Below are 21,031 nucleotides of genomic sequence, written 5' to 3'. Positions count from 1 at the left end.
GCTCCAGAGTAAAGGCCTCGGTGTAACGCTCATTCCTTCGATGATAAACGCGACTCTGACCATGACCTCTGTTGAGACGAAACCGCGACTCGTCAGTGATGAGCACTTTTTGCCAGTCCTGTCTGGTCCAGTGACGGTGGGTTTGTGCCCATAGACAACATTGTTGCTGGTGATGTCTGGTGAGGATCTGCCTAACAACAGGCCTATAAGCCCTCAGTCCAGCCTCTCTCAGCTTATTGCGGACAGTTTGAGCACTGATGGAGGGATTGTGCGTTCCTAGTGTAACTCGGGCAGTTGTTGTTGCCATCCTGTACCTGTCCCGCAGGTGTGATGTTCGGATGTACCGATCCTATGCAGGTGTTGTTACACGTGGTCTGCCACTGCGAGGACGATCAGATGTCTGTCCTGTCTCGCTGTAGCGCTGTCTTAGACACCTCACAGTACAGACATGGCAATTTATTGCCCTGCCCACATCTGCAGTCCTCATGTCCCCTTGCAGCATGCCTAAGGCACATTCACGGAGATGAGCTGGTACCCTGGGCATCTTTCTTTTGGTGTTTTTCAGAGACAGTAGAAAGGCCTCTTTAGTGCCCTAAATTTTCATAACTGTGACCTTAATTGCCTACACTGTTAGTGTCTTAACGACTGTTCCACAGGTGCATGTTCATTAATTGTTTATGGTTCATTGAACAAGCATGGGAGACAGTGTTTAAACCCTTTACAATGAAGATCTGTGAGGTTGTTTGGATTTTTACAAATTATCTTTGAAAGACAGGGTCCTAAAAAAGGGACGTTTCTTTTTTTGCTGAGTTTAGCTAGAGTATTATCATGAAATATGATTATCTAGTAGTCTTAGACTGCATCAAACTGGGAGAAGCTAGTAGACTAATAGCTAGAGTATTATCATTAAATATGATTATGTAGTACTTGTCTTGGACTGCATCAAACTGGGAGAAGCCAGTAGACTAATAGCTAGAGTGTTATCATTAAATTATTATCTAGTACTTGTCTTGGACTGCATCAAACCGGGAGAAGCTAGTTAAGCTAGCTAGTTAGGCTAATGCCTCAATCACACAGACAGCGTCATTGCGTTTTGGTACACCAGAAGTACATTCATTTCTAACGGAACACTGTGTTTGCCTTGCAGTATTGAGTTGCAGTGCATATGTTGGATTTATCAAACATATGCATCAAATTGTATGTGGAAACGACTTAACAGAAATGGTAGCAGGTGTATGTTGAACTTTTGTTTGCACACATACCATTTTGCACAATGATGCTGTTGGTGTGACAAAGGTAACTGAGGTTGCAGTGCATGCGCTTTCTCATCCAAAAGTTACAAATAACAACTCCTTTCAGAATATTAAGTAGCAGCCCAGTTAACTCTTGGTCAGTATAGCCGATCCTTCTCCTTTAACTGTAAATTCCATCATTTTAATTCCATTTTCCATTGATAAGATAACTCCTAACTTTTGCCACACATGGAGCGAGGCTCCAGCAGTCAAACAGTCTGGCCGTGTGGAGAAGTGCCACTATATTGAGGAGCAACTTACCGGTTTGGTCAGGGCCAGCATGAGAGTTCAAGTTCATCCTCTGTCGGTGAGTGTAATTAAGTTCAGTTTGAGCATCTTAGCAATGCAATGTGTTCTATACCGCTGTCAACATTCTATAAGGAAAGAGCCACTTAATCAGTTATATAATCATTAACCATATTACCCCGGATACCAGACTTAGATGAGTGATATCTCAGTTCTAGAATGTTGTCATTGCTGAGAATGAATCAAAACATCTATTGCCATTCAGAACTGACTTTGTTTAGACATCCAGCCTGTATTGTAGTCTCATAACCGGAGGCAAATCTTCAAAAGCACAGTATTTATTTATTCGAAGTGGTACATGTGTTCATACAGTCTAGATTTATAGGATCCTTCCCACTATATGATTGATGTCAAATGATAAAATCCCAAGTTATCAATTAAAGGTTTATGGAAAACCTGCACTGCAATTACAGTTTATTAAATATTGTACAGCTGTAATGTCATTAATCAAATCAAACTATTTATATATCACATTTCTTACAACGAATGCATTTCAAGGTGTTTAAAGTCATGTATTGAAAGGCGTGTGGCACTTAACATCCTTCATCTTGGCAGGTCTCTATAAGTGACCAGGGCACTCTCTCTACCACATGCAAACGCCTCCGTGGAGCTCGTAAGTGTAGCGATGCAGCCAATTTTGGCGGTTCACAATAACGGCCGTACGGACGTGGAATGCGAGTGGAGGAAGACAGCCGTGCCCAACCAGGTACAGTCAGTGGAGGACCTGTACCCAGTCGAAGACTACAACCCTCTGTCCCAAGAGCCCACAGAGGAGGATCTTCAATGGCTAAGGAACCATCTTCGTGGCAGGTTCAGTGGAATAGCATGTCTCCTTGAACCTGAGCCAGAACAACCGCTATCCTCCCTGTGATCCCTGTCTGTACCGGACATTGTTTAAAAATGTTTAAAAAACAAGGGCATGCAGGCATCCTGGCTGGCATGGCGCTGTCAGTGTAGCAGCAGGAGGCTATACGGCAGGCAACAGTTGGATAGCGCAACAACCCCAACTATGATAACCCGATAATGAAGAGGAGGGCATCAAGGCATTCAAAATGGCTACAGGGATGGATGTGCAGGAGTCAGGGCTTTGGTCGGGGGCTCTTGGGCGCCTACTGGTGTACCACAGCAGTGGTGTAGATCAAGTGTCCCTATGGTGCAAGGGACCTTACCATTGAAGAGGCAGTGAAGTCTGAGGATTTTTAAATCAAGGAGGGAAGACCTCCCTCACTGGCACCAGGTCAAAGGTCAGCTCCACATCACAGGAAGGAACACCTGCTTCTTTGTTGTGTGGACCACCAAAGCCTCCATCACCATCCAGCACGACGACCTCACCCATATTGCTCCTCCTGCCAGTACCTGTTTTCAGAGAAGCCAAAAGGTCCAGAAATATTCCATATAGTTCACACACACACACACACCTCCCAGAATAGGTTATATTACATACAAGTTTTGCTCAAAGCAGACAACTAAAGTAATGTAGTTAACTTTATTATGGGCACAGTGGGAATTTATATCTGTGATGTTGAAATTATTTCTTATCCCGTGTCTTACTTGCTGAAGGCCCCAGTCATCCCTGCCCGTACTTGATATTGTTGAAAAACAAGTGAACAGTGAATAAATATCATACACAAACAATAGGCTCCTAGAATAGGCTATATTACATTTAAGTTTTGCTCAAAGCAGCCAACTAAAGTAATGAGGTTAACATAAGTTCAATCACAAAGGCTGGTCTGTGTGCATCTCCTCACAGTTTCATTCAGAAGTACGACACAATTCACATTGCATTTTATCATGGGCTCAGTGGGAATTTATATTTGTGATGTTAAAATTATGAGTGAGAGTGAGAGAGCACATCCCTTCCAGCAGATCTCCTTGCTGAGAGTGGTGTTGATCATGCACTCCTTGTCGTGGGGTGTGCCTGATGTTCCACATGTCACACCTCATGTCTAAAATAATGGGGAAAAGGGGACATAAAGTTAAAATGTTGATGCATCTACAAATGCCATGTTTTACACAATATTGTATTATATTTGATGTATTTACTGACCTGTCCGTCCACAGGCTCGATGTGCTGTACAAATGGATACTCCTGCTCGGATCAGACTGGTACAGGATGTCCATGCCCCAGATGGTCTGAGAGATGCACTCCTGTTGGACTGGAAAACAGAGACATTTGGTCATTGGTAGGTCTTTTTCAATGCTGTATCACCATCTTTATCTGGACAGAAAATGCATTGTTTATCTTCTTTTTTTAATTTATTTTTTAAACACCTTGGACAATGTGACAAGCAGTCCCTCAACAACCAATCCTCATGCCTCATTGTTTGTTCTTGTTTCCCAATCAACCATCTGGATCTTCCTCTTCTGCCATGGTGGATGAGCTACCTTTTCTGGTAAATACAGGGCCATTTCTCTTTCCCACGCAGCTACAGACCTGAGTGTTGTCACTCGGTTTCCGGTCTGCCCATCTGAAAGATAAAAAATAAAAAAAACTTGCTAGCTAAGTTGATTACTAAAATGGCAACATCTATATTAAAATACCATAACCCACAGACTTGACTATAGTGACAGTAAAATAGACTGGGCTTTTCTGCACATCAAAAATCCTACTATATGGATGATACATTTCTGCTGGGATAGAGGAATTATCTGGAATGTTTAACTAGATGATCAGGACAGTGAAGTTTACTATTTGCCCGAAGAGGTGAAGTATTGCAATGAGCTATTATACTATACTTTTGATTATAATGCTCAAGAGGAAAATTAAAACCCTCAGCCGTGAGGTCACTGAGGACCAACAGTGACAAGGGACTGACATACATGGATGGAATGTAAGAATTTTGGGCACTGGCCAGCAGACCACGATTTGTACTAGCCCGGGTAATATGCAGGTCCTAAATCTGTGGCATGTTTGAAAAGGCTAAATGTCACTGCTGTGTCAGGCTAGTTTGGCACATTTCCTACTACTGTTTCAGGTTAGTTTGGCACATTATTTACTAGCCCAGTCTGAAAAGTACTAACCTCGGGCTAGCTTAATTTACATCTTTGCTGGTGACTTTACAGGTCATTTGATTAGTTATGTACAACAGATGTACTCGTGGAACAAAACCATGTGTTTTCTATGGGCAAACATTGCGACAACAAATCCTTTGTGAGCCAGTTAACGTTAGCTCACCGTTCGTGTAAGTTAGTCACTTTTCCACGCGGTGACGTACTTGGCAATGTTAGTCCATCAGGGCATGGATATTTATCTAACGTTAAGCTCGCTAGTTAAACGTTAGCTCATCGTTCGTGTAGTTAGACGATAATCGCCAACGTTAAATTATCTTCCCTTGACCCCTACCGAAAAATGATTGGAACCATTTCCGTGGTTTACGGGTATTATGACTCAAACTGTGGTATTCCTGCTTTGATGACTTATGACCAACAACAAGCTACATGCGCCATGTTCCACTCTCCTGAAAAGCAAGAGCAGCAGCATAAATGATCACATTTCTCGATGTCTCTCAACTGCAGCAGTCACGTTCGGATCTGTACCGCCCTAGACTCGTGAAAATCAGATTCGACCCAGACCCGTGACATTATTTATAATTCTGTATTCGGACCTGTCTCGGGTATTTGGGTGTAGGTGGATCCTTGAAGCCATCAACCACCTATTGTGTTCACATCTTGGGTCATATGAATAAGACCGGTCGCCATTATGAAAGCCATCGATTACTATAGGACTATTGTGAATAAAATATTTCAAGAACAATATTTAATCAATCTATTCATTTCTTTAAAAGTATTCCACTCTTCCCTTGACACAACTCGAGTGGCATCGTGAATGTCTTTGGTCCCCTCGGTGGAAAATCTGTCTCCCTCCAGCAGGTGGCGTTTTTTCGTTGTTTCGCCAACCAAGCAATGAGTTTTTGTATGGAGGTCATGAGTGTCGAATTTGGTCAACAAATAAACTATTCATTTTTTCTACGTGAGGTTTATTTGATCGAACATAAGTTTCGTAATGCTAAAGTTGTTAGAAGTGTACTTGTATAAGTAGGACACGTGACATCCCGGCAACTTTGAGAAAAAACACTTTATCGAAGTTGTCTCGAGATGGCTATGCATATTCATGAAATGAGGCTAGTAGCGTACAGGTGGGTGACGTCAACAACCCTCATCGAGTATTCAATTATGTACAATAATGAGATATATCCACCAATCCAAATAAAGGTTAAGCGGGATCTAGACAGCCCGCTGTGCCGCTTTGTGGACAACGATTCCCATTGTTATGGCGGAGAGACATATATCTTGTCATTATATCAATAATATTCGGTGTGGTCAAGATGGGAGTAGAATTTCACTTCCTGTATGTAACAGGGGTGTATTCACAACATAATCAAACGGAACGAAATGGGCAGCAACCTAATTGAATTTGTCCAATAGAAACTCGTTTTCTTTGCAAAATGTTTTCCGTTTTGAGTAAATGGTTTCCGTTGCAAAACGTTTTGGACTAATGATTACACCCCTGGTACCCGACAGAAACACGCCTGTGAAATGGACATATTTTGATAGTTTGTATAGAATAATCGACGACAGATACAGAATTTACAGGTGACACATTTTTGTTAATTCTAAGTGTTGTTTTTGAAGAAATATGGATCTATAAAGTTACAGAAGAGATAGATATTGGATTATTAATTTGCTATTCTTGACGTAATTCTTAGGCTACCTTTGAAATCAGGAAGAGAGAGAGAGAGAGAGAGAGAGAGAGAGAGAGAGAGACTGCCGCTGACAAAAGTCCTAAGTTTGTCTATAAATGATTGTGTGTGTGTGGAAATGTTATCTTATTTTATTTAGATCATGTTACGACTACTTAAAGAAACTATTTTCATTTTAATAATTGATATTTAATCACAAGGCATTCCATGCTATATGTTACGTTAAATTGCTTATATCACTCTGTTTTCAGATCATCCGCTGGATTGTATTTGTGATTAATAGTTTTCCTGGAATGTCTTGTAGAATGACCTCTCTCCAAATTGGATTGTTATTGGGCGCTTCGGTGTGTTGTATTATTTTCCTGGGGCACGCGGAGGCTCAGGCATTCGGGGAACAATGTTTGGACAAGTTCAAGAAGGGCCGAGACGATTTCGTTCTCGACACCAATGAGTCGGTCAAAGACGGTGCGACTTTCATCTCTTCAGTGAAAGTTGAGCGCTCCAATGACTGTATACGCTCCTGCTGCAAAGACCCCAGATGTAATGTCGCTTTCATGGAGGTTTCAGATGAGGGCTTGATCAAGTCATGCTTTCTCTTTGACTGTCTATACAAGCAGAGCTACGTCTGCCGATTTGTCAGGAAGAAGGGATTCCAGAACTACATCATAGACTCTGTGTATGCAAGTGATCTGGCAACAAATGGGTTCCCAGGTAAGATGGGTATCACTCTCACCCATCACAACATAGACACTCGTCAAATTAACGAATTGAGTCTACTCATATATTTAGGGTTGGGCATGTCCATAATGAACTTCATGTTGACATTGAACTACCTACTAAAGTAACTTGAACACACAGACCATTTGGCTACTGTATATTATTATGAGCAGAGAAAGCAACCCAATGGGCTTTTGACTCAAACCACAAAGACAGTCCCAACAGCCAAGCCTCTTATCCCTAGAAGAGGTGAAACCACCGGCTTAGAGAAGAGCATTACCCAGCATGTCCACACATGCCATGGCTCATTATATGGCCCGTTGTCATAGGTTTCTGTTTTTTTTTGCTGCTGAGAAAGCTTTTTACAGGGGAGATTGGTATTGTGCTGTGAGTCAAGTAATGGATTGCACTCAGACTTTACTCCGAGTGAATATTGTATGTCAACAGGATGTAGTTGTTAATTGTGCATGAGCACCACCAAACTGATGGATTTGCTTATGTTGTGTTGACACTCAAAACCATTCAAATGCCATTAAAGTTCAGCCTAGTCAAACTTAAACCAGCCATGATGTGTTTACTCTTTGCACAACAGTTTCTGACATAAGATTGTCTTAAAGCTGCATGTATTTTCAGTATGACTATGTTGTATTGAATATGTGATGAAGGCTGTATTCAACTTTCAGATGAAGAGGACCACCCTCCAGTGGCCAATGGAGGTCCGGACAGAGTGGCCCAGCCCCAGGAAAGTTTGACTCTGAATGGCATTGAGAGCAAAGATGACCACGAGATTGTCACGTACCAGTGGCACCTAGTGTCAGGCAACTCCTCCGCTGTCATAGAGGTGAGTGATCAGTCATTATTGGGGTGTTTAATCTGATCATAGATTTCTCTCTGACTGTAAGAGTACATGAGATGGACAGGTCACTCTCAGAACACCAGAGGATCACAATTAACTCAATTTCCAAAGTTCTGCCATACTAGACAACAAATTTAAACATTTTCTTTCCTCGTCTCCTAGAAAACTCAATTCGATGACCAAGTGATCGTGTCCAAACTGACGTCTGGGGTGTACAAGTTCCAGCTGACCGTCACAGACTCCAGCGGGCAGTCCGACCAAACCCAGATCACCATCCTGGTGCTCACCCCTGAGCAGTCTGAGGGTGAGTATGCTATAGTCTATGTGAAACACCTGCAGAAGTCACCTAGCTACACAGTTTAACACAGCTGTGTTGGGGGTGAAGGGAAATTCATGCTGTATATGGAATTTCAATTTACTTCTACACAGTAAGTTGCCTGTGTAGGAAATCAAACTAAAGTGAGAATGATTTCTCATAGCAGAGAAACTGTTGTTTCTTATGTGGTGAGACATTCCTCTTTTAAGTTATATGTGGGATTGCATGTTAGTGTCAGCATGACATGAAAACCACTTAGATCCCTCTATAAGTTAACTAGAAGTTTCCCTTATGCAAAGTCAGATGTCATCTATTTGACTGCCTGGCTGTGCTCCTCAATTCTGTCATGTCTTCTTTTATTAGTCACAGTTGGTTTATGACATTATTGTTTTGATCATATCACTTCTAACAGTCAATAATCTGCTTCTGCATTTCACTCTGCTGAAGATACTCAACATTAAGGTCAAGTTTGAATGTGTGTGTGCAAGTTTTAAAGATGAATAGGTATGCAGTTTCTGAGTACTCATGTTTTGTTCCTGACTCACATTGTGTCATACCAGACATGACTCATGTCTCCTCTATTTGTTTGTCTTTAAAGTGGCCTACATCAGTGATCTGTCATGTGTTAATAGTAGGTGCACTGTGATAAACTATGTCCTTGAGGTGAGAAGGACTGATGCCCTTCTGACTTTATTTGACACTGAACACACAATGCAAGTGAATGCAATATAAGGAATTACTTTGAAATTCTATTTTTTTCTTCAAATCGAGGAAACTGTCTTTGCAGTTTGCATTTTGCTGTGAAGAAGAAATACCCCATTTCAAGTATAGGTGGCATGTTAAGTTCATAAATAATTTGTATGGCTTTCAAATGCTTGTTGATTACTTTTACCGGTTGTACTGGTTTAAGTTGGGTTTATTACAACAAGTCTTTATCATAATGATCACCTTTTCATGCCAACGTGACAGGAAGTATGCATATTAAAATGACAAAAATACATTTCCAGGTAAGCTCCTCTGATTTCCGTAGAACAAAATCTAGATTTACAGATTTAAAAAGGCACCATTCACAAGTAGATTTGACCCGGCTTAGACATCTATATGTGGGCTCAAGCTCTACTTACAACAGCTTAGCGTTGTTGTTTTCCTAGTACCCGTTTCCTCATTGGTTGTGAGTTTGACAGAAAAATGGATATGTCTTCCATGAATGACTGTATGAGGTCATAACAGGATGACAACTCATTATCACACTGGCTTATACTTGGTAGATCAATAGCGTTGCCCTGCTGCTCATTATAGATTAACAGGGAATACTTAGGAATTAGACAATGGAGGGGTTGTCTCTGCACTACCCAGTAACGTGAGCGTGTGTATATGGAATGGATAGACACTTCCTGGAAGTTCAGGAGAAACAGGAAGTGAGGATAGCTGTGGTTGGAATGTTTTCACATCACTTCCCCCCCCCTTTTTATAGCCCGTCTGTCTGGTTTGAGCTTGGGTTTCACAAACACAAGCAAACTCTTTTATTGTCTTGATAAAGGCAGACTCTTGATACTCAAACACTTTGATGTTATTTCTAATGAGTCAGTTATACATTTTTGGAGCATGTTGGTCTCGCTCACAGTCTTAGCAGACTGAGCAGAGACTATTAACCATTCATTGATTCAGTTACCCATTAACAAGTCTACTCGGAATGGTGTGAGGAATGTTCCTCTGAGGAAAAGACCAAGGTATAGCAGTGATCCCTGATGTGAGCCACCACAATACATTTATACCGAAATGGCTGCCTGCCTCAATGCTGGACGAATCACAATTAGAAATGCTAGAATAATCATAATTAAAGATACTCTCCCCTCTCAGCAAAACGATATGTTTACTGTGAATCGTTCTCTACCTATAATGTTATTCTTAATGCATCAATTCACTTTCATATTGTAATGATGGAATGGCAGTGCAATGTAATGTAATGACTCATACAAAATAGTTTTTTAAGTAAACAGGTTGGTTCTAAAGCATCAACCAGCTTGTCATGAGATGTATTGCTTGGCATTGCACAAGAGGATCCACTTCCTCTGTCTGTGTTATATCAGTCATGTCTGCTTTCTTCCAAGATGCATCCAAATGTATCTCCAGTGGTTGAAGTAGGCCTAATTTGAAGGAAAATTACCTACACCCTCCCCTCCACCAATCCCCTCTCTCTGATGCTTTAGTTGGGGTGGCAGGTAGCCTATTGATTAGAGTGTTGGGCCAGTAACCGAAAGGTTGCTGGATTGAATCCCTGAGCTGACAAGGTAAAAATATGTTGTTCTGCCCCTGATCAAGGCAGTTAACCCACTGTTCCCCGGGCACCAAAGACGTGGATGTCGATTTAAGGCAGCCCCCCGCACCTCTCTGATTCAGAGGGGTTGGGTTAAATGCGGAAAAAACATTTCAGTTGAAGGCATTCAGTTGTACAACTGACTAGGTATCTCCCTTTCCCTTTATCCTCCAGATCACTGCCTGGTCCCCAAGAAGGTGGGTCCCTGTCGTGGGTCCTTCCCCCGCTGGCACTACAATGCAGCCTCAGAAAAGTGTGAGGAGTTCCTGTTTGGGGGCTGCAGAGAGAACCTCAACAACTACCTGTCCCTCCAGGAGTGTACCAATGCCTGTGATGGTGTTTCAGGTACTGTACAGATCCCTCTTGTCTCTCTAAGAACAGTTGGTTGATTGGTTAATTGATTGGTATTTCCTTTCATGTAGTTATGTCCAGCGTTGGCAGTGGCAGAAGTGGGCCACTTCCAGCCCCTAGAGGTAAGACTAACCCGCATTTCATTGAATGTCTTCAGCTGTAGACCTTTTGGCTATGCATCCCACACTCATTGATACATGCTGGCAGATATACAGTGCCTAGTTAAAGTCTACAGACCCCTAACCTTCAAATTTAGCTGCCTTAAAATAATAATAAATGCTATTTTCATACAGATTGACACAACGTACTCCACATTTTCAAAGTTATAGTAAAACGTTTAATAAAATGTTAATTAAAAAAAGTCTCGATTGCGTATATCTTCACACCCCAGAGTTAATTCTTGGTCTAAGCACCTTTGGCAGCCATTACAGCTATAAATAATTTGGAATAATATTCTACGAACTTTGCAAAGGTCTTAGGGCAACATATGTCCATTGTTTCAAGCTCAGTAAAGTTGGTTGGGGATCATTGATGGACAGCAATATTCAAACCATGTCTCTACTTTTAAAGTACATTTAAGTCAGGAATGAGACTAGACCACTCATGAACACTCAACACTTTTTGGAAAGCCATTCTGGTGTGTCTTTGGCATAAAAATGTGTGTAATTATCTCGCTGAAAATAAAACTCTGAGGTAGGTTTTCCTTTGACTTTTTACCTGGGCTTTGCTCCTTTCAGATTTATTTTGATCCTGAAAAACCACCAAGTTCTTGCCAATGACAAGCATACCAATAACATGATGCTGCCAATATAATACTTGAAAATACAGAGGGTTTCACTCTGTTGAATTGGATTTGACCCAAATATGTAGTTTTTAACTTAGGCCAAAAAAGTTAATGTCTTTTGCCATGTTGTCTTGCAGTGTTACTTAACGGCCTTGTTTCAAACAGAATGTATGATTTGGAGTGTTTTTTTTTAACACCTGCTTCCTTTTCACTTTATCATACAGGCCTGTAATGTGGAATGCATGCAATATTGCTGATCCCTTTGTGTTTAGAAGTGTTGTGGTTACAGCATCATGTTATGGGTATGCTTGTCACCAGCAGGGACTGGGGAGTTTGTTAGAATCCAAATAAATATAAAAGGCTCAAAGTTCAGGTAAAAAGTTAGAGGAAAACAGGTCCCTGAGTTTCAGTTTTCTGCGGGATAATTACACAAATTGTAATGCCAAAGACGCACCAGAATGGATTTCCAACCGGTGTTGAGTGTTCCTGATTGGTCCAGTCTGTCCCAACTGAAATTTGTTTAAAGAATCTTAGACACAGTTTGAATATTGCTATACATCAATGATTCCCACCCATATTTACTGAGCATGAGCAATTTTGACAAAAACAATGGATATATGTTTCCTTAAGAGTTTTTTGTACAATCTTATTCAAAATGATTTACAGCTGTAATGGTTGCCAAAGGTGCTTCCACCAAGTATTAACTCTGGGGTGTGAAGACACACAATCAAGACATCCTCATTTAGTTTTTTTTTTTTCATAATTAATTTTTAAAAAATTGTGTGGATCAATGGGAATGTTTTTTGGGGGGGGGATTTTCATATAGATCTGTTTTACCATTTAGAAATGAAAGCACTTTGTGTATCTAGTCCCCCCTCCTTGTGAAGAAGTCATAAGTATTTGGACAAATTTGCTTACAGTCTATCAAAGCAGTCAAGTTTAGTATTTGGTACCATATTCCACTCAATGACTACATGAAGCTTGTGATTCTACAAACGTGTTGGATGCTTTCGCAGATTATGGGTTATGTTTTGCCCAGTAGTAACTGAAGGATGATGACTGGAGTCATTTTCTTTCCAAGTGAGTAGATTAGATGTTTTTGACCACTTCTAAAGGAATCCTGAAAATGAATGATGAGTGAGATGCCGGTACGAGGCTACAACAAAACATGCTAATCTCTCACCATTACCAATAACAGGGGAGGTTACATGTTTCTTTTGGGGGGGGTTCAGAAACATCTTATATTCTTACTTAACAATAAAAGTGACTCCAAAATGGCACAAGACATTATTCACCATTCAGTTCCTATTGGGCAAAACATAATTGAAAACACAACCAAATACACCGCAAATGCAATCAACAAGTTTGTAAAGTCACAAGCTTAATGTAGTCATTGCATGCACTTTGATATACTAAAAATGACATCTTCAAATGGGGGGACTAGATACATGAAGTGCATTCATTTCTAAATGGCAAAACAGACATGTATGAAAATACCCTTGAATAAAAGGTGACATTATGTACTGTCGCCTGATATGAAACATTCTATGTCAAATCTAAAATGCTAGAGTATAGACACACAATTAAAATGTTTAGCTTTACTGTCCAAATACATATGGAGGGGAATGTACCTGTTCATTGAGACTTATAGGATGCATGGGTTAGCTGTGCACTGCATCATGTTTCTCTGTATTGAGTAAAGGTTACTCTCAACCTACCTGTTCTGTTCAACCGTGTTGTTGTGTTTAGAGGTGTGTGGGATCCCCTGTAGGTCAGGCCAGTTCACCTGTGCCAACAGCTGCTGCCTTGACCAAGGCCTGGAGTGTGACAAGGAGCAGCAGTGCAGCGACGGCTCAGACGAGGAGAACTGCGAGTACTGTGAGTGCAGGCTATGCAAACCAATCCTAATTTACATACAAGACTTCACTGACCTTACCTTACCACTGACATCATTGTTTGTTGTCATGTGAAGTTGCTAAACTCTTGTTTTATTCCTGTCACCAGTGAACGACAAGTTCCGGATTCTACTGCAAATTCCTGTGGATGAACAGAAAGGTTATTTCAGTTTTACTGTTTTGAGACAGTAATAGGATCAATCTAGGATATTGTTTTTGAGTTAACTGGTCACCTATTGTGCTTCTTACAAACACTGATTTGTCTCACAAACACTGATTGGTCTCACACACATTCTTTCAACCATAGTTCGCTGCACAGTTCACCCCAAAACGGGACACTGTCGTGACAGTTTTACCAAGTGGTACTACAACCCTCTCTACGAGAAGTGTTTCCGTTTCAACTATGGCGGCTGCGACGGGAATGACAACAGATTTGACACTGAAGATACTTGTATGACGACCTGCAAACTGGTAACAGGTGGGTTTGTGTTCTGTAGCCATTACAACACTTTCAACTGATTTTAGAAATGGTTGTACTGTTATATTACCCTTTGAGACCATAATGATGAGAACTGAAGGGAATGTTTGAGATCCATGCTCCCATGTCAGCACCCCTACATTGTGTACAGTTGAAGTCGGATGTTTACATGCAACTTAGCCAAATACATTTAAACTAATGTTTTCACAATTCCTGACATTTAATCCTAGTAAAAATTCCCTGTCTTAGATCAGTTAGGATCCCCACTTTGTTTTAATAATGTGAAATATCAGAATAATAGTAGGGGAAATTATTTATTTCAGCTTTTATTTTTTTCATCACATTCCCAGTGGGTCAAAAGATTACATGCACTCAATTTGTATTTGGTATCATTGCCTTTAAGTTGCTTAACTTGTGTCAAACGTTTTGGGTAGCCTTCCACAAGCTTCCCACAATAGGTTGGGTGAATTTTGGCCCATTCCTCCTGACAGAGCTTGTGTAACTGAGTCAGGTTTGTAGGGCTCCTTGCTCACACACCCTTTTTCAGTTCTGCCCACCAATTTTCTATAGGGTTGAACGTCAGGGCTTTGTGATGGCCACTCCAATACCTTGACTTTGTTGTCCTTGAGCCATTTTGCCACAACTTTGGAAGTGTGCTTGGGGTCATTGTCCATTTCGAAGACCCATTTGTGACCAAGCTTTAACTTCCTGACTGATGTCTTGAGATGTTGCTTTAATATATCCACATCATTTTCCTCCCTCATGATGCCATCTATTTTGTGTAGTGCACCAGTCCCTCCTGCAGCAAAGCACCCCCACAACATGATGCTGCCACCCCCCGTGATTCACGGTTGGGATGGTGTTCTTTGGCTTGCAAGCCTCCCCCTTTTTCCTTCAAACATAACACTGGTCTTTATGGACATTTTTGCTTCATCAGACCAGAGGACATTTCTCCAAAAAGTACTATCTTTGTCCCCATGTGCAGTTGCACACTGTAGTCTTCCTTGCTGAGCGGCCTTTCAGGTTATGTTGATATAGGACTCGTTTTACTGTGGATATAGATAGCTTTGTACCTGTTTCCTCCGGCATCTTCACAAGGTCCTTTGCTGTTGTTCTGGTATTGATTTGCACGTTTCGCACCAAAATACGTTTATCTCTGGGAGACAGAACGCGTCTCCTTCCTGAGCGGTATGATGGCTGCATGGTCCCATGGTTTTTATACTTGCATACTATTGTTTGTACAGATGAACGTGGTACCTTCAGGCGTTTGGAAATGGCTCCCAAGGATGAACCAGACTTGTAGAAAAAACATTGTAGACCTCTGAGGTCTTGGATTTTTCCCATGATGTCAAGCAAAGAGGCACTGGGTTTGAAGGTAGGCCTTGAAATACATCCACGGGTACACCTCCAATTGACTCAAATTATGTAAATTAGCCTATCGGAAGCTTTAACGCCATGACATAATTTTCTGGAATTTTCCAAGCTGTTTAACAGCACAGTCAACTTAGTGTATGTTAACTTCTGACCCACTGCAATTGTGATACAGTGAATTATAAGTGAAATACTCTCTGTAAACAATTGTTGGGAAAATGACTTGTGTCATGCACAAAGTAGATGTCCTAACAAACTTGAAAAACCTACAGTTTGTTAACAAGAAATTTGTGGAGTGGTTGAAAAACAAGTTTTAATGACTCCAACCTAAGTGTATGTAAACTTCCGACTTCAACTGTATATCAAGAATACTGTAGCAGTGTATACTAACTCGTATTGTCTGTTATCCTTACTATGTGTTCAGAAAAGGACATCTTTGAGAGAAAGGAGTCATTTGAATACCAGGACACTCAAGGCCATACAGGTAATTATTTCTTTATTCAGCATTTCTTCTGTAGTTACCTCGTGAAGATGGGGCCTTTGTCCCTTAGAATGAATTGTGCTCCTTTACAATCACTCAAGTCTATGGAAAAGACACCCTGACAATACTCCTTTTTAAATCTAATTCTTCCACCCCATCAATTTTAAGGGACCTGGGGGTCAAAGCTGGTCACAAATATCTTGAGGTGACGATGAAGCTGTCTGCTTCCCTGCCCATTCTCTTCACTTAATTCAGACACCATGAATGTTCCACATGATTGATCGTGTCTGTTGTCTAGCTTTTGCTGCCCTGCACATGCAGGCTTCTTTTTATATAGTTATTGACTTACTGGTGTGTGTGTGTCTTCATGCCCATCCTCTCTCAGGCAGCATAGCAATAGCCGCACTGCTTGGCCTGGCCATCATCATACTGCTGGTTGTTCTATGTTACTGCTTCATGAAGGGCAGGAAGAAGCAGCCTCAGCGCCAGCGGGTACCCATCAACGGCACCCAGGTCCACACCAAGGAGGACACAGAGCGCCTTGTCTACAACAGCACCACCAAGCCCATCTGACCTCTAACCTTTGACCCCCACAGGCCAGCCATTAGTGTTACCTTGCAAAGGTATTCAGACCCCTTTGATTTCTTCATTTATTGTTAGTTTTTAAATTCTTCAAGCTCTGTCAAGTGTTGCCATTTAGTATTTCAAGCAGATTTAAGTAAAAATTGGAACATTCACTGTCTTCTTGGTAAGCAATTCCAGTGTAGATTTGGCCTTGTTTTGTAGGTTATTGTCCTGCTGAAAGGTGAATTGCTCTCTTAGTCTCTGGTGTAAAGCAGACTGAAGCAGGTTTTGCTCAGGATTTTGCCTGTGCTTAGCTGTATCCTGCTTATTTTTATCCTGAAAAACATGCCAGTATTTGCTGATGACAAGTATGCCCATGCAGCACCACCATGCTTGAAAATAAGGATGCAGTTAGTTACTTAGTGATATGTTCTGTTGGATTTGCCAAAACAAATGGCTTTACATTTAGGCCAAAAAGTGTGTTCCTTTGCCATGTTTTTTTTGCATTATTACTTTAGTGCCTTGTTGCATACAAGATGCATGTTTTGGAGTATATTTTATTTGCTATATTGATGTTATTTTCACTGTCATTTACGATGTTGTTGAACCATCCTCGGTTCTCTCCCATCACAGCCATTGAACTATTTAGCTGTTTAAAAATCACCTGTCCTGCAGCTCAGTTCAGAAGGATGACTATCTTTGAGGTGTCTGGGTAGTTTAATACGGGGCGGCAGCGTAGCCTAGTGGTTAGAGCGTTGGACTAGTAACCGGAAGGTTGCGAGTTCAAACCCCCGAGCTGACAAGGTACAAATCTGTCGTTCTGCCCCTGAACAGGCAGTTAACCCACTGTTCCCAGGCCGTCATTGAAAATAAGAATGTGTTCTTAACTGACTTGCCTGGTTAAATAAAGGTAAAATTGTTTTTTTCTTTTTAAATACATAATGCCCAGCATAATTATTATCTAGACAATGCTTAAAGAAAAAAATATATATTCAATGTCTGATTTGTTATTGTTACCCATCTACTAATCACTGCACTTTATTATGAGGTTTTTGAAAAGCTCCCTGGTCTTTGTAGTTTAATCTGTGCTTACAGATGTTGTATGTATGGGGGACAGAGTAGGGGTTAGCCATAAAAAATCATGTCAACCCCTATTACATGGACAGAGTGAGGCTTAACAAATCACAGAGTCCATGTAACTTCTTGTGATTTGTTAAGCCTCATTTGTCTCCTGAACTAGTTTAGGCTTTTCTAAACAAAGGGGCTGAATACTTATGCAACGACTATTTTAGTTATTGCATTATACAAAAAAATGCTTTTTTTCTTCCACTTCGATATTAGAGTATTTGTATATATTGTTGACAATTTTTTATTTTATTAAATCTTTGAATCCCATTGTAACACAAAATGTGAAGAAATCCAAGGGGTCTGAATACTTTTGCAAGGCACTGTATGTGAACCTTGGAGGGTTTTTGTGTCGGAGTATAGTCTGTTTTATTTTCCACAAATACAGGCCTCTCTCTTTGATTAGAGCTTTTCCTTGTTGATGTTGTAATGTAGACCTATGAGATTTTATTGGCGCTTGACACCACTCCGGAAAGATAAAGTTGCAGAAATTCTTCAAAATGTGACACTTGTGTTTTGCCTTTTTTTTTCTTCTCTTACATTAGCCTTTCATAATTCAGATGGTTGGTCGCTAATTCTGCACTCAGGATATAATGGTTCAATGATTAAATCAACCAATCTAACTATTATTCATGTAAATTGTTGACATAATAATACCTGCCGCTATTGTTTACTAAATATGGATTTGTTATTCTTCTTATTCTGTTTTATTGTATTTTAGGCTTTTTTTGTTTGTGTTGCTGGAAATATTGTACATGGTTAACACCTTTGTCTTAACTGTTACATTTAGAGCAAGTTATTTTACTTTTGGAGTTTATTTTCGGATGATGAAAACAGGTATTTCTGAAGGAAACAGAAGAGGGAAACTAAAGCCAGTTTGTGCCTCCATAATGGTAGTAACATGAAAAAATATACTCCTTTCAACATTTTCAATTTTTTTTGTTAACACCTTTTTTATATATAGTTTTATCTATTTTACCATTAGGTCTCAAATCCTAAATAAAATTATACTAAGGTTACCAGTATGTGTTTGTTCTGAAGATGAGGCATGCTAGTCTGAATTTGTTGCTTTTTCAGTACATTGTGATTAGTAACTGTACTTCGTTGAACCCTTTTACTGTAATTTCACATTCCATCATCTGAGGTTAAATTTGAAGTGCCCTTTTGTCCATAATAATCTAATTTTATAGGGCACGCTATACCCACACTGTATCTACGAGCTGTTGGCAAGAGTGCACGAGCCAATTGTGAGAAAAACAGTAGAGTTAAATGGGTTTCCATCGCATTTAACTTGTATTTTTTATTTGTGACATGGGAATTTAAACTCAAAAGGTACTTTTATGTGCATGACATCATCACGCACAGCCCTTTATCCACAACAAATATATTTGATTGGTATTTAGCTCTGTGCATATAGTTTTTATGCAGATGTTTTAAAATCTTTGCATGAAAATCTTTCACCAATTGGATGGAAACCTCCGAGGTCGAAATAACTGTTCGGGTGGGATGGGACTTTTGGCCCACATCATATCACAATGTGATGTGATTATAATAGACCAATTACTGTTCATCTGGGTAAGGAAGGATGGTGATCTATAACCTACCATCAGCCAATCAGTGTGTATGTAAATATCTTCAAATTTGTTTCATAAAGCCCACATAATCGGACGGAGCATTTCAAGGGCCAAAGTAGGTGCAGGGAATTAAATGCTAAAAAATATTTTGATTAAATAATCACAGTGATTTATTAGACATACAGTGATGATTCAAAAAATACAATTAAAGACTGCATGATGGCTTTAACATACAATAAATTTAATCATGAAATTAACTGTTTCTCCACACTCGCACATTTGGTAAATGTTTGTAATGACCTTTAATAACCCGGCAAACATTCCTGAATCAGAAACAGTTTATTTAGTTTCGTGTCATAAACGGTAATATATGATGGGCTCTTACCTATTTACCCAACCATTACCAGCAGATGTAAACATTGACTTTAATGCACAGCCCCCCCTGTAGGCCTAAATGTAGTCAGTTGTAATTTCATCAACTACCAGAGTGAGGTGCACCATTTATACAGTCCCTGCTGACAAGATGTCCATTTTAGGACAGGACATCCTTAGTCACTGTTATGTAGATTAGCTCAGAGGTTACATTTCTCAATAGAAGCAAGTCTGACAGGAAACTGCTAAAGGGAATTCTGAGGGGAATACAGAGAAAAGTGCATCCCTTTACTAATAGCCACAAGTGAGGAGTTCCTTCAATTGATTCACTCCAGTTATCTGTCTGCCATTCTTTGTAGGGATATTTTACAGTATAGGGAGGGATTGGATACCCTCATCAAAAGATCATAAGACTTAGTGATGGTGTGTGAAAGTGGTTTATTAACTTGCCATGTTGCCTGCCTGGGCCCTCAGGAGTAATCCACACAATTGACTGAGAGGAAGAGGTTGAACATGCTCTAAAGTGTGTCCGATTATAGGCCTACATATTAGCTTGTGTTAATTTGAATAAGGGGATTGGTAGAAACTTGAATTTGTGACATTTTCCAGATGCCCATAAACAGTGATGACGTTAAAAGAAAACACATTTATTTCAATACAGAAACAATCTGAGATAATATTCACTCAATATTTGAGGCAAATAACACAAAGACTAATCCTAAATTGGACAATTTGAGACGACAAATTCTACACTCTCCCGTTTAAGCGTGCTCTGGAAGTAGGCGGTCTTTGACCATCGCTCGCTGTACTTCGTTATGTGTTCTGCTCAGCTGTGAATAATCAGTAGAGGACAACTGGGGATGTGCGGAGTATTTCTGTGTTTGACTATGTGAGTTGATCTATGGAAAACAAGGACTTGGTAAAGTAAAACCAAATTCATAATATAGTCTACTGAAAAACTACAGCTAAACTTTCAGAAGTTCACATGGAGACGACTACACACACAAACAATTGGTAAGTGTTTTAAACGCTAATAACATTTCTGATCCTGAATGAGAAACAGTTCGACAGAAAAAAGTCGGACCTCGAATTTCCCTATGATGAACTACAGCATAGGAGTGAATGGCCGATACCTCGATTTTAGGGCGCGTGTTTTTCTTTTGTTTTTTTCATGACCACCACATTATTCAATCGAAGCCGCAATTGTTTTGGTAAATTCCAGCATCTCAAGACAGTCCTTGTATTTCTTAAATTCCATAACTATGCAGACGGGGTCTTCGTGACACACTTCTGCCAACGTGTTTTGACAGGATGAAAGGTGGAAGAGTAGAGTTTTAAGCTTTTGGCTATTAAAAACCCAACCTTAATAGTCCACTTTACATGAGAAAATGTCAAATTAAGGCTCCTATCCAGTGTCATGCCAGTCGTCACCCCTCCAACAGGGGATTGGTAGTTGGACCCTGTGGAACTTCACAAGATTTAGGCAAATTGTGGAAAATACCTCTTCTGAAACATATGTCTTAAACTCAACT

General features: G+C 40.3%; 2 protein-coding genes and 1 long non-coding RNA gene across 14 annotated transcripts in view; 2 read left to right on the top strand and 1 right to left on the bottom strand.

The window, feature by feature from the left end:
- Positions 1-1,866: 1,866 nt before the first annotated feature.
- On the bottom strand, positions 1,867-5,543 carry LOC112256633. Of its 3 annotated transcripts, XR_002954452.2 has the most exons (5): positions 5,204-5,543; positions 3,870-4,066; positions 3,646-3,754; positions 3,150-3,544; positions 1,867-2,954 (listed from the first exon to the last, which is right to left on the bottom strand). It is a non-coding gene; the product is annotated as an uncharacterized LOC112256633 (long non-coding RNA). The 3 variants fall into 3 exon arrangements; XR_002954450.2 differs by lacking the exon at positions 1,867-2,954 and having other exon boundaries at positions 3,071-3,544; positions 5,204-5,526; XR_002954451.1 differs by lacking the exons at positions 1,867-2,954; positions 5,204-5,543 and adding an exon at positions 4,774-5,197 and having other exon boundaries at positions 3,071-3,544.
- A 520-nt stretch (positions 5,544-6,063) lies between these two features.
- LOC112256634 (kunitz-type protease inhibitor 1) lies at positions 6,064-16,650 on the top strand. 2 transcript variants are annotated; one of them, XM_024430009.2, is made up of 11 exons: positions 6,064-6,191; positions 6,550-7,009; positions 7,699-7,856; positions 8,034-8,175; positions 10,679-10,849; positions 10,927-10,977; positions 13,389-13,517; positions 13,644-13,694; positions 13,842-14,012; positions 15,808-15,867; positions 16,250-16,649. In XM_024430009.2, the coding sequence occupies exons 2-11, from the start codon at positions 6,592-6,594 to the stop codon at positions 16,435-16,437; spliced, it is 1,539 nt and encodes a 512-aa protein (XP_024285777.1). In that variant the 5' UTR covers positions 6,064-6,191; positions 6,550-6,591; the 3' UTR covers positions 16,438-16,649. The 2 variants fall into 2 exon arrangements, with proteins under 2 accessions (XP_024285777.1, XP_042181347.1); XM_042325413.1 differs by lacking the exon at positions 6,064-6,191 and adding an exon at positions 6,381-6,402 and having other exon boundaries at positions 16,250-16,650.
- A 3,651-nt stretch (positions 16,651-20,301) lies between these two features.
- LOC112256635 (pleckstrin homology domain-containing family G member 3) overlaps positions 20,302-21,031 on the top strand; it is a 49,113-nt gene continuing 48,383 nt past the window's right edge. For 6 of the 9 annotated variants that reach the window (XM_024430011.2, XM_024430015.2, XM_042325412.1 and 3 more), the window contains exon 1: positions 20,302-20,513. The gene's annotated coding sequence lies outside the window, so the exon portion shown is untranslated. The remainder of the gene's footprint in view (positions 20,514-21,031) is intronic. The other 3 variants (XM_024430017.2, XM_024430018.2, XM_024430019.2) reach the window with 3 other exon arrangements.

Source organism: Oncorhynchus tshawytscha, linkage group LG08 (assembly GCF_018296145.1).
Source record: "Oncorhynchus tshawytscha isolate Ot180627B linkage group LG08, Otsh_v2.0, whole genome shotgun sequence".
NCBI classification, from domain to species: Eukaryota; Metazoa; Chordata; class Actinopteri; order Salmoniformes; family Salmonidae; genus Oncorhynchus; species Oncorhynchus tshawytscha.
This window is presented reverse-complemented; position numbering and strand designations above follow the sequence as displayed.